General features: G+C 45.0%; 1 protein-coding gene across 1 annotated transcript; it reads left to right on the top strand.

Annotated features, from left to right (window-relative positions):
• The first annotated feature begins 1,329 nt into the window (after nt 1-1,329).
• C2H17orf75 (chromosome 2 C17orf75 homolog) lies at nt 1,330-14,086 on the top strand. The gene is made up of 10 exons (XM_033138768.1): nt 1,330-1,508; nt 2,440-2,517; nt 3,638-3,763; nt 5,717-5,858; nt 6,541-6,597; nt 7,431-7,550; nt 9,661-9,725; nt 9,861-9,997; nt 11,965-12,068; nt 13,594-14,086. Exons 1-10 carry the CDS (start codon nt 1,366-1,368, stop codon nt 13,846-13,848), a joined length of 1,227 nt encoding a protein of 408 aa, XP_032994659.1. The 5' UTR covers nt 1,330-1,365; the 3' UTR covers nt 13,849-14,086.
• Nucleotides 14,087-14,502: the final 416 nt, after the last annotated feature.

Here is a 14,502-nt window from a genome sequence, read left to right as displayed (position 1 = left end):
CCATTAAGGGAGGTGGGCGGGGCGAGGAACGTCATGTATTGTTCGGTCAAATCCCGGCGCGCTCTTTTCTGCCTCTCCGGAAAGCCGGCAGCGCGCGCACGCGCCGAGTACAGCCGCGCATGCGCGAATAGCTGGTTTGCATCCCCCGTTGCCTGCAGCAGAAATGTGAACGTTCCATTCCGCCGTCCTAAAGCGCCTCTGTGCAGCAGAGCTGCCAGTGAGCCCGGTGGCATTTTGCTCCTTCCCGCATGTGCGGGCTTTAGAAGAGCAGCCGGGCGGGCTAGCCATCAATCATAGAATTGTGGGGTGTTGGAAGGGAAGCCGAGGGTCATCTAGTCCAACCCCCCAGAGATGCAGGGATCTTTAACTATAGCATCCATGGCAGATGGTCATTCAGCTTCTGCTTTGAAATCTCCCAAGGAAAGAAAGTCCACCGCCTCCCGTGGGAGTCTGTTCCACTGCCGAACAGGCTCTTGCTGTCAGAAAGTTTTTCCTAATGTTTAGTCGGAATCAAATCTCTACTCAGCCAGGAAGTTCTGCCCTCCCGAGTCGAGGAGGTCCTTGCAAGTGGGTATGCGGAGGATCGCCGCCGTCTCAGGCTTTCGACTTCAATCCTATGCGCGTTTATCTGGGGGTAAGGCACAGTGGGAAATTCCTGTGCTGCAGAATCATTTTCCAGGTCCAGCCTCCTCATTTCAGAGCAAGACTTGTTGAACTCAGCTTGACGCCATACATCACAAAATGAAATGAAATCAATGAGCGACCTGATTATTACTTGTGTTGTTATCACTTGATTTTAAACACTGTTATTTAAAGAGGCTTTTAAAAACACCAAAACATATTTTTAAAAGTGCATACCCTCCGATGAAAAGAGGGACGTCCCATTCCAAAATGATAATTTTACTATTTATACCCCATACATCTTACTGGGCACTCTGAGCAGCTTCCAACATACGTATATAAAAACATAATAAAACATTTTTTTAAAAAACTTCCCTGTACAGGATTGCCTTCTGACGGCTAGGGGGTCGCATAACCCTCTGACATTTTGCCAATGAAAATAGGGACATCCTAAGGAAAAGTGGGACATTCCGAGATCGAATCAGAAACCGGGACGGATTCTCTAAATCAGGGACGTCTATGGAAAATAGGGACACTTGGAGGGTCTGAAAGTTTCGGTGTGTGTGTGTGTGTGTGTCCTACCAATGGGGGGGGGGCGATAGCATTAGAGTGGCCGGAACCTTCGAAGACAGCTGCGCGTAGGACGGAGCAGAATAAGGCGCTGCACTGTACGGCAACAGGGGGAGCGGGTTTCCATTACCCGCAAAGCCCGAGGAGGAAAGAAAGAAAGAAAAGGCCAGCAAGATGTTGCCTTCCCTCCAGGAGTCCGTAGACGGGGACGACAGAGAGCTGGAGAGCAGCGAGGAAGGGAGCGGCCTGCCGGAGGATCGGAAATCGGAGCGCAGCAGCAACAGCTACTATTGCCTGTACGGCTACCAAGGCTGCAGGTGAGGTGGGGAGGGGGGAAGGAAGCTGGTGGGCTTCGTCGCGGGGTCTCCCCACCCCCCGGATTCTGCAGCATGCATACATAGAATAGAATTGCAAAGTTGGAAGGGACCCTGAGGAATCATCTAGTCCAACCCCCTGCAATGTCCCGTGCGGGGATCAAACCTGCAACCTTGGCAGCATGCTCTAACCAACACCCTTCCCCTCTCGTCCTTTATGGCCCCTTATTTAAGCGTGGCGTTTGGGAGGCGTGCGCCAGCGGCTGCCTTCAATGAATTGGGCTGATTTTTTTTTCCTATAAAGGTTATCGTCCTTTCCCACATCCTATGGTACTGAACTCCATTCATTGAATGCCTTCCGCTCCACAAATGCATCTTAATGCTTTTCCATAGCAGCCTCAATGCCCATCAACATTGCCCCACCTCGGACATGACCCCCCCACTGCATCATGTGATCAGTTATGCAGGGCTTACTTGACACCCACACACCAATATTTTATTCAAGTTGCCACCCCTATTTCCCGTTAACCTGCTTGCTGATCGTTTTGTAGCTGGATATGCCAAGGATTGAACCTGTGACCTTTTCCATGCAAAGCATGTTCCCTTCCCAACACTCACTAATACATAAAGCCACCCCTCCAGTTCCAATTCCAAATATGAACTGAAACAGTGAGGGAAAGAGGGAGGTCCCACTGTTGTGCTGGGTTGCGATAGCAAACGTTCTCAAACCAAACAGCTAGCCTGGATCTGTTCCTGTTTGTTTGGATGACTACCCAGAATGATGTGCGAAATAGAACATGTCTTGAGTCGGAGATCTTCCCCATCGTTTGTTGGCCACCCCCCTCTTCTTCTTGCAATATCTTTGGAGGTTTGTGGTTATATGATTTGTGTGCTTTTGTAGGTGTGTTTATAACTGATTATATTTACCCCCCAGGTTGCACCAGGGTGTAGACAGTGATGATGGGAGCCCAAACAGCACAACAGCTGAAACTCCGTCTTCTGATGATTTTAGGTAAACCAACGTTGAAATCTTCTGAACCCTTCTCTGCTAATTAGAATTTGCATAGCTGTGGCGTGGAGGGATTCTAAAAACTGAACCGAATTCTTCTGAGCACTGTGAACTTTCTGTAGTGGGACATTTCTGTAGTATGATGAGGTGGCAATGAAAATAAGAATTCTTCATTTGGGGGGGGGCATGCTTAGGCTAAGAGTAGCCTAGAACAATCTTGCCCCCACCTAGTGCTCTCCAAATGTTTTGGGCTACAGGGGTTCTCCAACCTTTTTGGGCCCTGGGGACATGTTTGGAAATCTAAGAAACAAGTCATGGGAACCATAAAATATCCATTTAACATAAGAAAAAAACTGGTGATGCTCAGACCACTGTCGTCCATCCTGTCCCCCGCCCCCCCCCCGCAAACCAAGAAAAACACTTCCACCCCTCAAAGCAAATAAAAAGCAGATCAAAAAGCAGGCCACTCCCCTAAATAGTCAAGCCACTCCCAATCAAACAACAAGAAGAAAAAAAGCAAACAGACAATTGTTGTTGTTCAGTCGTTCCCGACTCTTCGTGACCCCATGGACCAGAGCACGCCAGGCACGCCTATCCTTCACTGCCTCCTGCAGTTTGGCCAAACTTATGTTAGTAGCTTCGAGAACACTGTCCAACCATCTCATCCTCTGTCGTCCCCTTCTCCTTGTGCCCTCCATCTTTCCCAACACCAGGGTCTTTTCCAGGGAATCTTCTCTTCTCATGAGGTGGCCAAGTACTGGAGCCTCAACTTCAGGATCTGTCCTTCTAGTGAACACTCAGGGCTGATTTCCTTGAGAATGGATAGGTTTGATCTTCTTGCAGTCCATGGGACTCTCAAGAGTCTTCTCCAGCACCATAATTCAAAAGCATCAATTCTTCGGCAATCAGCCTTCTTGATGGTCCAGCTCTCACTTCCGTACATTACTACTGGGAAAACCATAGCTTTAACTATACGGACCTTTAACTAAACAGACAATAGCGTCATTTAAAAAACAACAACAGCCCTAAAAGGGGCAGAGGGTAAGTGGGGTAAGAATGGCAGCCTGAGTGGCTAGTCGAAAGCTCTCTTAGTCAACAGTGTGTTTTGTTTTCATTTATGTAGCCTCTCCTTGGTGGACACTAACTTACCGGCCGAAGCAGAGATGGAACTGCGTAGCTTCGTTGCCAAACACCTTGCCAAGGGAGCCTTTTTTGAAGGAATGGGCAATGTTGCATCTGTGGAGTTGAGGTAAGAATCCACATGATTCTCTCTCTGCACCCTGGTGCCAAATAACCTTTTTGCAGGAACAACATGTTACGGTTGTGACTTCTGCCCAGCCTTCCTTTTCCTCCTCTCACCTCCACCTTTCCCCAGCTCTGCTGCAGTTTGCCAGGTGAGGATCCGTAGCAGCACGTTAAGAGATTTTGGCTTTCTAAAGAATACAATGGGAAACAGAGTATATGTGGGGACTGGAGCCTCCGGTGGGAGTTTGCACATCGGCTGTAACACATCGCAACTGGAAGTGAATGACTATTTTGTTAATAATAAGCAGTTATCGTGTGTCAGATCATACGTTTATAAAGCTACCATGGAAACTTAGTTTTAGTCTGAAGGCAACAGCTGGGAAATTTCATTCCTTCCTTCTGGTGTCTCTGAAATTTTTGAAGCAGGCACAAAGTTACACAATCTTTCGCTTTCAAATAAAAATGTGATATTAGGAGCAGCTCTGCTTACACTGCCATGGTTATATTTTCTTGCCAGTATAGTGTGCCAAGAGTAGCAGGCTTAGGAACCCATAATGCATACAAGCCATGACTCATATTTTAAACTACCTGGAGTGTCAATGTGTTTTAGAGTTTAGGACAGCTAAAGGTATAAATGGTCCCTTGGTGATTAAAAGCAAACTAAAATGCACAATCTTCACTAAAATCTTGATCAGAGTACAGTAGTACATTTTGTAAGTGTTTTTTTTCTCTTGTTGTTTGGCAGCAATCCAATCCTGATTGAGTTGGGAATAAGCCCCGTTGAGCTTAGGGAGACTTATGAGTAAACGAGGGCTGTCGGCTGATTAATGAAGCCTTAGTTGATTAATCAAATGGATTTTAATCAATGGACAGTGCAATTGTATCTACTCAGAAATAAGTCCCATTGAGTTTGGTGGTGCCTACTCCCAGTTAAACAGTGCCTGCAAGTGACAATTTTTAGAACTACATGTTCAAAACAGTTAACATTAAAATGAAAAAAATGTATTGTCAGGTCAAATAGTGATGCCATTTTAGCTTGTTAAAATGGTATTTAATCAATTAATGTAACTAAATAATTGATTAAATGTGGACTGGGCTACACATGTCAGAAAAGGGGGGGGGGAGAAGAGAAGTCCCTCCTTTCTGTCTGAATTGCCAACAAGCACAGCCTCCCCCCCATCTTTCCCATGCTCCCAGAAATGCCTGGGTTGGAGGCAAGTAAGCAACAGGAAGATAATTGCACCTGTCATTCACACAAACCTGTTCTGGTCTCTTTTCCTTCCATTTCTACAGCTCAAAGCCTAAATTGTCCTTTTGTCTCCAGCTCCCTTTTTTATCTCCAAAAGCTGTTTTCAAAATGCATGCCAAAAAGAAAAGAGAGGGTTATTATCAACGGGGTAGGGAAGGATAGGATAGGGACTCACAGAAACTGAATGCAAGGAAGAATGGTTAAGCCCTTAGCCTGGGAGCCATGGACAGCTGGCTCTTAAGCAGTTGGGTAAGATCTCTTAAATTGCTTCTGTGCTTCCCCCCCCCCCAATGTTTCTGTTGCTTTTGTGTTTTATTTTGTAAACCTGCCCTGCGATTTTCAGATAAAGGGCAGTATGTAAATTTAATAAATAGTACTAATTCTATGGCAGGCATTGCCTTGTTTTAAAAATCCCCAACTTGGCTGAATTTAACTCCATTAAGACATCACCTACAACTTGTTTACTCTTGAATGCAGGGTTAAGGGAAGGGTGACTTTTGAACGCTTGGGGCAAATTCTTGAGGTACAGCGAGGAAGTTAATGGAGGCATAAAGCAAGCTGTATTGACACTAGATTGAAGCGGCTGGGTAGAATCCAGGCTCTCAGGCAAGTGCTAAGTTTATAATGTGATCGGCGAGTGGACAGATTATGGCGAGAGATAAAAGAATAAAAATCACTCTCTGATTAATTCAGAATTTCTCTTTTCAGTATTCCAGAAAGCCAAGTTGGTTGTTACTACTGCCTCTTCCAGCCAGAAAAATGTACAGAAATGGCAAACGCAGAATCGAGCAGCTGTCCTCTAGACTACGTGATCTGTTTTTTGGGAGGCTCAGAGAAGGGACTTGAACTATATCCTTTTATCTTTGTGTGTGTGTGTGTGTGTGTGTGTGTGTGTGTAAGAGGAGACTATGAGCGGAAAAGTAAATTTTTTTTTAGTTGGTAATACTGTGGTTGCTTCATTGAATTTAGCCAAAGATGACAGCATGCAGACCACTGTATATGTATGCCGTGATCTTCTTTTGTGGTTTTGGCTATAAACATCTGAGAATACTGGTTTCGTTTCGCTTTTTTTTTTTTTTTTTAGTAGGCCCCCATTTTTTCAGGGTTGTATTTGGAAAACAGAAGGCAAAAGCTTTTCAAAAACCAGGATGAAAGGATTCCCCCCCACCCTCCAAAGGCTGACCAATATATTTTCACATTTGAAAGTAATGACTTCTTAGTGCAGAAAGAACGTAAGAGATGTGCAACGGATCCACAAACTCTTATTTCAATCTTTTCCTGAAAAGCGATGTGCAAATTTCATCACCCCCATGTACCTAAATCTATGTAGTCTGGTTTATCATACTTCTGATGGAGCACATCTGAAGGTGTCGTCTGCTCCTTGAATTCAACAATTCCTTGAATTAGATGCATTTGGAGGGCCTTTTTGTCTTTCCATAATAGTTAGAAATTAAGAGCTGCTAAGCCTGGACCTTAATGTCAGTTGCACTTCATATGCTTTAACAAACACATCGTTTCCTTAAGAGTTTACTTTCAGACTTGAGCTTGACAGATATGTTCAGGACCTGAAAATTAACCTGGATTTAGAGGTAAGCGTTGATTGCTGTTGGTTTATGTGGCTCTCTGTTCAGGGACATTCAAATTTTGACTTCAGAGTTAATTACAAAAAACGTACCAACCTTCTATACTGCCTGGGATTTAAATGGCTGCAAAGTGGCGCGGGTGGCGCAGTGGGTTAAACCACACAGCCTAGGGCTTGCTGATCAGAAGGTCGGCAGTTCGAATCCCCACAACGGGGTGAGCTCCCGTTGCTCGGTCCCTGCTCCTGCCCACCTAGCAGTTTGAAAGCACGTTTGAAAGCAGTAGGAAGGTAAACGGCGTTTCCATGTGCTGCTCTGGTTCACCAGAAGCGGCTTAGTCATGCTGGCCACATGACCCGGAAGCTGTACTCTGGCTCCCTTGGCCAGTAACGCGAGATGAGCACTGCAACCCCAGAGTCGGACATGACTGGACCTAATGGTCAGGGGTCCCTTTACCTTTAAGGTGGCTTCTAGGTTCTTGGGCTGGGCTTGTGTTTCTGAAATGCAGCTCTCCCCCCGTGCTGCAGGGTGAAGCCACTTCTGCATCTTGGGGGAGTTTCAAGAGCAGTTTGTGGTGCAGTGTGGAGGTTCTGCTACTTTAAAGGCAGGGGAGTGACTTAAGTCCCTACATGGTCCTAAAGTAGCTCTTCAGATTTCCTCCATTATGTTGTTTCTGCTGAGCTGTTTGATTCAAGATGACAGCTATTGTCAGCCTTGCATGATTTGGAATTAAGAATGAATGTTAGCTGCAAGTTCCACGAGCAGAGATTGTCAGTATTCTTTCAGCTGAACTAAACTTCACGCTTCCATGTAAAAGTTCCACTCTTTTCATTTCGTTGCAGCAAGATAATCTGGAAACTTGTGTTAAGCCCCTCTTGGCAACTTGGATTGAGGATTCAATCTGTCCTATTCAGAGAGTGGTGAAACTCTTCCAGGAGAAACTTTCCTTTGTGTTACATGCCGTGAGTACCATTTCACACATCCCAGAACTACTTTTCTGTTCAACTCATTGCTTTTTGACAGTTTGCAGTTGCAGTTCTGTTTGTATATGGGAATATAACTCTGTCAAATAGAAACCCCCATTAATAGTGGTTTAGTTTATTGCTGAATTAGCCATGGTGCCCAAAGTACCATGACACTGAGGTCCAGCTCCGAGAGCCTTCTGTCGGTTCCCTCACTGCGAGAAGCAAAGCTAGAGGGAACCAGGCAGAGGGCCTTCTCGGTAGTTGCGCCCACCCTGTGGAACGCACTCCCATCAGAGGTCAAGCGAATAAACAACTACCTGACATTCAGAAAATACCGGAAGGCGGCCCTGTTTAGGGAAGTTTTTAATCTGTGATATTTTAAATGTATTTTAATATTTGAATGGAAGCCGCCCAGAGTGGCTGGGGAGACCCAGCCAGATGGGCGGGGTACAAATAAGTTGTTGTTGTTGTTGTTGGCGGGGTACAAATAATAAGTTGTTGTTGTTATTAAGTAGATGTAATAATAATAATAATAATAATAATAATACTCCGCCCATCTGGCTGGGTTTCCCCAGCCACTCTGGGCGGCTCACAACAGAATATTAATAATAAAAAGCGACAACATCAAACATTAAAAACTTCCCTAAACAGGGCTGCCTTCAGATGTCTTCTAAAAGTCAGATAGTTGTTTATTTCCTTGACATCTGATGGGAGGGCGCGTTCCACAGGGAGGGGGCCACCACTGAGAAGGCCCTCTGCCTGGTTCTCTGCAACCTCACTTCTCGCAGGGAGGAAACCAGCAGAAGGCCCTCGGAGCTGGACCCCAGTGTCTGGGCTGAACAATGGGGGTGGAGACGCTCCTTCAGGTATACTGGGCTGAGGCTGTTTAGGGCTTTAAAGGTCAGCTCCAACACTTTGAATTGTGATTGGAAACATACTGGGAGCCAATGTATGTCTTTCAGGACCAGTGTTATATTTTCTTGGCGGCCACTCCCAGTCACCAGTAAATAAACCTCAGTCTAAGTAGAGGACGGACCAGGTGTTTGGACCATTGATCAGGAATGTAGGTTTTAAAACGGGTCGGCATTTCTCTTGCTTAGTAATGCAAGGTGAGTTTAAACTTCCCACTTTAAAATATTAAATCCTGATTGATGATTCATACAACTCTTACTTCTTCTACTGCAAATGAGGTTTACTTTTATGTGCTTAACAAAGACACACAGCCAAAGACAAATCCATTGATTTTTAGAGAGAGGAAACATCCATTTGTCCTTAAAGAGCAAGAGAAACAACTTCTCTACAGATGAGAGAGAGTCTGGTAGGCAGAGTATTGAGTTTGGACCCGGATGATGTGAGATTGAAATCCTGCTTCGCCAGGAAGCTCCCTAGGGGACCTTAGCTTAATGGTCACCATATATCAAATAAGCCATGTTGTAAGGATAAAATAAGTGGAGTGGGGAATATTTACTTTGAAGAGAAATTGTGTTGGTTACCATCGTATACATGACTGTACAGAGGTAAAGGTAAAGGGACCCCTGACTGTTAGGTCCAGTCTCGGACGACTCTCGGGTTGCGGCGCTCATCTCGCTTTACTGGCCTAGGGAGCTGGTGTACAGCTTCCGGGTCATGTGGCCAGCATGACTAAGCCGCTTCTGGCGAACCAGAGCAGTGCACAGAAACTCTGTTTACCTTCCTACTGGAGCGGTACCTATTTATCTACTTGCACTTTGGTGTGCTTTTGAACTGCTAGGTTGGCAGGAGCAGGGGCTAAGCAATGGGAGCTCACCTCGTCGTGGGGATTCAAACCGCCGACCTTCCGATCGGCAAGCCCTAGGCTCTGTGGTTTAACCCACAGGGCCACCCGCGCCCCACTAAATACAGTGGGACTTAATCCCAGGTAAGTGGGTGCAGGACTGGGGCCTAAGTCTACATCAGGCATGACTAGCCAGAAGTTGTTGGGCTTTAGCTGCCAGCATCCCTGACCACTGACCACGCTGACTGTGGCTGATGGGAGTTGGAGTCCAGCAATATTTGAAGAGCTGCAGGTTAGCCACCCCAGTCTACCTCATTATACAGAACATTGACATTATAACTTTCCTGTTTCAAGGCTCTGAGTTGCACTCCCGTTGAAGTTAAAGCACCCGATGAAAGGACAAAGAAGGATATTAACAGGTAAGAGAAAACCAACCGTTAAGATTGCCTTTCCCATAGGTAGCTTGGCTTGTTGTAAGGCAGCTACCTTGCCCTCTCCCTGTCTTGAGCTTAGCGATGAACACGTTTTTTTAAAAAACGCACATTCTTTCTCAGGTTCCTTAGAGCTGCAAGCCTTCAAGATCTCGTCCGGGAAGCCACAATGACTTCCTTGTGTATGGCAATGACCGAGGAACGACGCACGCCAGTGGTGATTGACTGCAGTGGGCCACTGCCTCAGTTCCACAATGCAGGTGAGATTTGCCGGCAAGAGAGGTTTCAGGCATATTATAGGTGGTGTCAGTCTTCAGAGAGTGGCTGGCAATGGGAAATGCTTGTTGTCTTCAGTATTGCTTATTACTCTATCGCTCATTGCAATATTGCTCTAAAACGGGCATCCCCAACCTTTAGCCCTCCAGATGTTTGGACTATGATTCCCATCATCCCTGACCACTGGTCCTGTTAGCTAGGGATCATGGGAGTTGTAGGCCAAAACATCTGGAGAGTCGTGTTAGGGCGCCAACAAGTTGGTGTGCTGAAGCGCAGCAGTCAGGGTGAGATAAGCCAAGGTCAAACAGTCCAGGTCAGAAGCCAGCCGAAGTCAGGTATCAGTACAGGGGTCAAGAGAAGCCGAAGTCAGAGACAGTCCAGGTCAGGAACAAGCCAAGTCAGTCAGGAACAAGCCAGGAGTCAGGAACAAACCAGGAACAAGATGAGCAAAAGCAACCACGCGCCCAGCACAATCATTGCAGACGCTGTAGAATAGGGCAATTGGCTTCCTTAAGAAGCTGGTTCACTCCCACACTTCCTATGAGCTACAGCTGTCTCTAATTGCCGCCTTCGCTTCTCAGCTCGGCGTTCTACAGCTGAGAAGGGAGGAGGAGAGGGGATCGGCTGATTCCCCTCCTGACTGGGACCTGCTCCTGGCCCCACTTCTTCCTCTAGCTCTGGTCTTCCCTCCTCCTCCCTGTCAGATTCCTCCTCTTCTGAGGAATGCCGCCACCAGTCTTCCCCAGGTACGAATTCCTCAGATTCCTCTGTGGGTGCTGCCTTGTCAGGGGGGGGGGGGCTTGCCACCACTCCTCCTCATCTGACTCGACCCTGACAAGCCGCAGGTTGGGGGTGCCTGCTCTAAAGCGACACATTTGTTTATTTTGGGAGGATCTTTCCGTGCCACAAGGGTTCTCCGGACACACATTCTGGGGTGTGGAGTTAGTCTACCGGTTTTGTCCTCCAGTTATCCTATGCTTTAGATCACATTGCAAAGCTCAGGTTGTCTTGTCACGAGTTGTCATTACGGACCAAGGCTGTGGTCGTGATTAAATTGTCCCATGAACATTTGTTTTCTAATTTGTTGCTTTTTGAGAAGCACTGGCAAATTGTCAGGCTTGAAATGCTATTTTGGACTGCGGTGCAGGGTTGTTGTTTTTTTGTTTAACCCAAAACAAACTTAGAATAGTGAAAGATCATGGTGTATTTATCTTATTTTTAAAAATGACCTTCATGGTGCACTTTTGACTTGGAGCAATGCTATGTAGCCACAACGCAGAATAGGGTTGCCAACCATCCAGAACTTCCCGGACATACCCTGAATACTGCAGTCGGAAATCGCTAAAATGTCCGGGAAAACAACAACAAATGGGTCCAACGACTTTGGCCAAAACCCACCACAAAAAAACAGTAGCAGCTGAACATCACAAGAGCCCTGCTGGATCAAACTGAGAGTGCTTCTAGTCTAGCATTGTTTCTCCCTCATTGGCCAAGCAGATACCTCCACAAGCAGCCATCCTATAGTGTTGTCCCCAAACAATGGTTTACTGTGCCATTCAGCCTTAGTAATTTCCCAGTTATAAATATGTCAGATAAGTTCGTCTACTTACATGGCACTATGCATTCTGCATGCTTCCATTCCTGGATGGCTTAGTTGGTAAGAGCATGGTGCTACTAATGCCAAGGTTGCAAGTTCGATTCCCGTATGGGACAGTTGCATATTCCTGCAATGCAGGGGGTTGGACTAGATGATCCTCAGGGTCCCTTCCAACTCTACGATTCCATGATTTCTACGAGGTCAGCACTTGCTTCCCCTCTCCCCTCTGGCAATCACAAATGGCTTTTCATATATTATTTTCTTACATCGTACAGATCATGCTTATAAGGAGAAGACACACCAGCCTTTTGGAAATTCCTAAAATACTTTGTTTTATTTCCAAATATGTCTCAGGTAGTGACAAATTCTGTGAATACTGGATGCAAGCGTTTCTCAATGGCTCTGAAGGGGGAAATCCATTTCTCTTCCGACAAATACTGGAGAACTTTAAATTGAAGGTAACACGTTATTGTTATACAGGCAACCCCCCATTTATGTGGGGGTTATGTTCCGAGGCAACCACCCATTCAAGTGAAATTGCCTGTGTTTGAAACACCATTGAAAAAGCCTGCAAACACCCTGTTCCACCCCTTTTTGTGACGTTTTTGGGCCACTTCCTGTGCAATTTGCGCATGCGCAATCGTGCACATTTCAGACACCCCTAAAATGGTCACTGCTTATACTTGAGTTGGTGGAAATAGTATAGATTTCTGGATACCTTCACACGGTGCTAATGAATTGAGGATGAATCTCGTTCACTCTGGCGGTATTTAAGGTTGGGGTGGCCCCAAACTATTAGCCAGTTTAGCCAAAGAACTATGATATTAAGACACAACCAGCATTCACCTGAAGGGAATAACAAAATTCTTACTGGTTTTTTATATCCCTGGATTACCCCCTTTGCCTTTCCACATTCCAGGGACTTGAATCTCTGTGTTTTAGCATACATTTATCTGCAACTAGATACTATGAACAGAAATTTTTGTATAGAATAAAATGAACTGTATACTCCAGGTAAGTACCATAAAGGTGGCAGCAACTGCTGGGTGTAATCGAGTGAAATTTAGACTGTGATCCCATACCTACATACCTGTCCCTTTGAAGCTGAGAAGACACACATAGGATTGTGCTGTCAAACACTTTTAAGTCTTGCTGATTCCAGTAGGAGAGATCAGCTTTTATATTCTCCAGAAATCAATTGGGGGCTAAAAATGCTTAAAATGGATTGAGCCTGTCGCTTTTGAGGTCGCTAATTTCAAATTAAGGATAGGCTATTCCTACGGAAATTCTTGTTTACTGTTCCCAACGCATATATTGGCATGGTATAGACAGGAGTCCTGAAACAGCTGCATCTACAGCTGAAACTCGAAAAATTAGAATATCGTGGAAAAGTCCATTTATGTAAGCAATTGTTTTCATTAACTACTGGAGTTTAATATATGAGATAGACTCATGACATGCAAAGCGAGATATGTCAAGCCTTTGTTTGTTATAATTGTGATGATTTGGGTGTACAGCTGATGAAAACCCCAAAGTTGAAATTGTTAATTTGGGGTTCTCACCAGCTGTACGCCATAATCATCCCAATTATAACAAATAAAGGCTTGACATATCTCACTTTGCATGTCACGAATCTATATCACACATTAGTTTCACCTTTTAAGTTGAATTACTGAAAGAAATGAACCTTTCCACGATATTCTAATTTTTCGAGTTTCACCTGTATTGGTATACAATCAGTTGCAATCTATAAAATCAAGATTGGCAGTCATACCGAGCAGCTGATTTGCATGGGGAGTCGATCCTGCCCCTTTGCTCTGAACAACTGGTCTTGTGCTATCGCCTGTTTTCATTCCGGGCTGCGTGCACTAGTATCCCAGTGGAGATACTAGGGGAGGAAATGTCCACAATTTTTACACGTATAGTTTCTTCTCCATCTAGAGATGCACATGACCAATAAATGTTCACTGCTGTCTTTTCTAGGCCATACAAGACATCAACAACCTGAAGCGCTTCATCAGGCAGGCAGAAATGAACCATTACGCTTTGTTCAAGTGCTACTTGTTTCTGAAGAACTGCGGAAGCGGAGACGTCCTCCTGAAGATTGTGAAAGTGGAACACGCCGAAATGCCGGAAGCCAAAAATGTAATAAATGTCCTCGAGGAGTTCATGAGAGAGCCGGTTTGTAACATAAATCCTTCTCCTGAACTCGGGGCTACTTGCACATTGCAGAATTAGTGTGCCTCTGGGAGAGAAGGAAATGTTGCTTTTCAAAGAACCAGGTGCACGCCTTGCAGAGAGCTGCACTTGGTTCCGGTTCCTCGCAGCGTTTGATCCAAGTGTTCAGGAAAAGGCACACTTCTCTCAGATTTAAAGTGTAAACTGTGAGCATAGACCAACAAACCAAGTTTGTAATGAGCCTTAAAGTGGCCGGAAGGTGGAGAAATATTCTGAATTCTCATTTGTGAAATAGAACTCACTGTTTCATTTGTACTTTGGACGATCGGAGAACTCTTGCATTTCTTCTCTTTTGTGGAAAAAGAGTTCTCTTTCATTAACTTATTATGTGAAAGCTAATTACTTTCTTTTCTTACTTTGGTAATAGGAGGTTATATTGCCTGGAGTCTTCTACAACTGGACCAAAACCGCATTTTCATGTCAGTGATGGTGTTAGGGTTACCTATTAAGAAAACGGTTAATTAAAGCAACCCCAGTGGATCATGATTCAATATTCTGATCAGGTTTAAGAATATAAATTTAAGAATATAAATTGATGAAAGATTGATCACATATAACACTTAAAAATTGTAATGTTATATTATCATTAAATTCATTAACTATCCTTTACCTGCAGGTCCCAGGGTGTGTTACTAAAATGGTCAGAACAGATTA

Source organism: Lacerta agilis, chromosome 2 (genome assembly GCF_009819535.1).
Source record: "Lacerta agilis isolate rLacAgi1 chromosome 2, rLacAgi1.pri, whole genome shotgun sequence".
NCBI classification, from domain to species: domain Eukaryota; kingdom Metazoa; phylum Chordata; class Lepidosauria; order Squamata; family Lacertidae; genus Lacerta; species Lacerta agilis.
The sequence above is the reverse complement of the archived record's forward strand: the minus strand, read 5'-3'. Positions and strand labels throughout refer to the sequence as shown.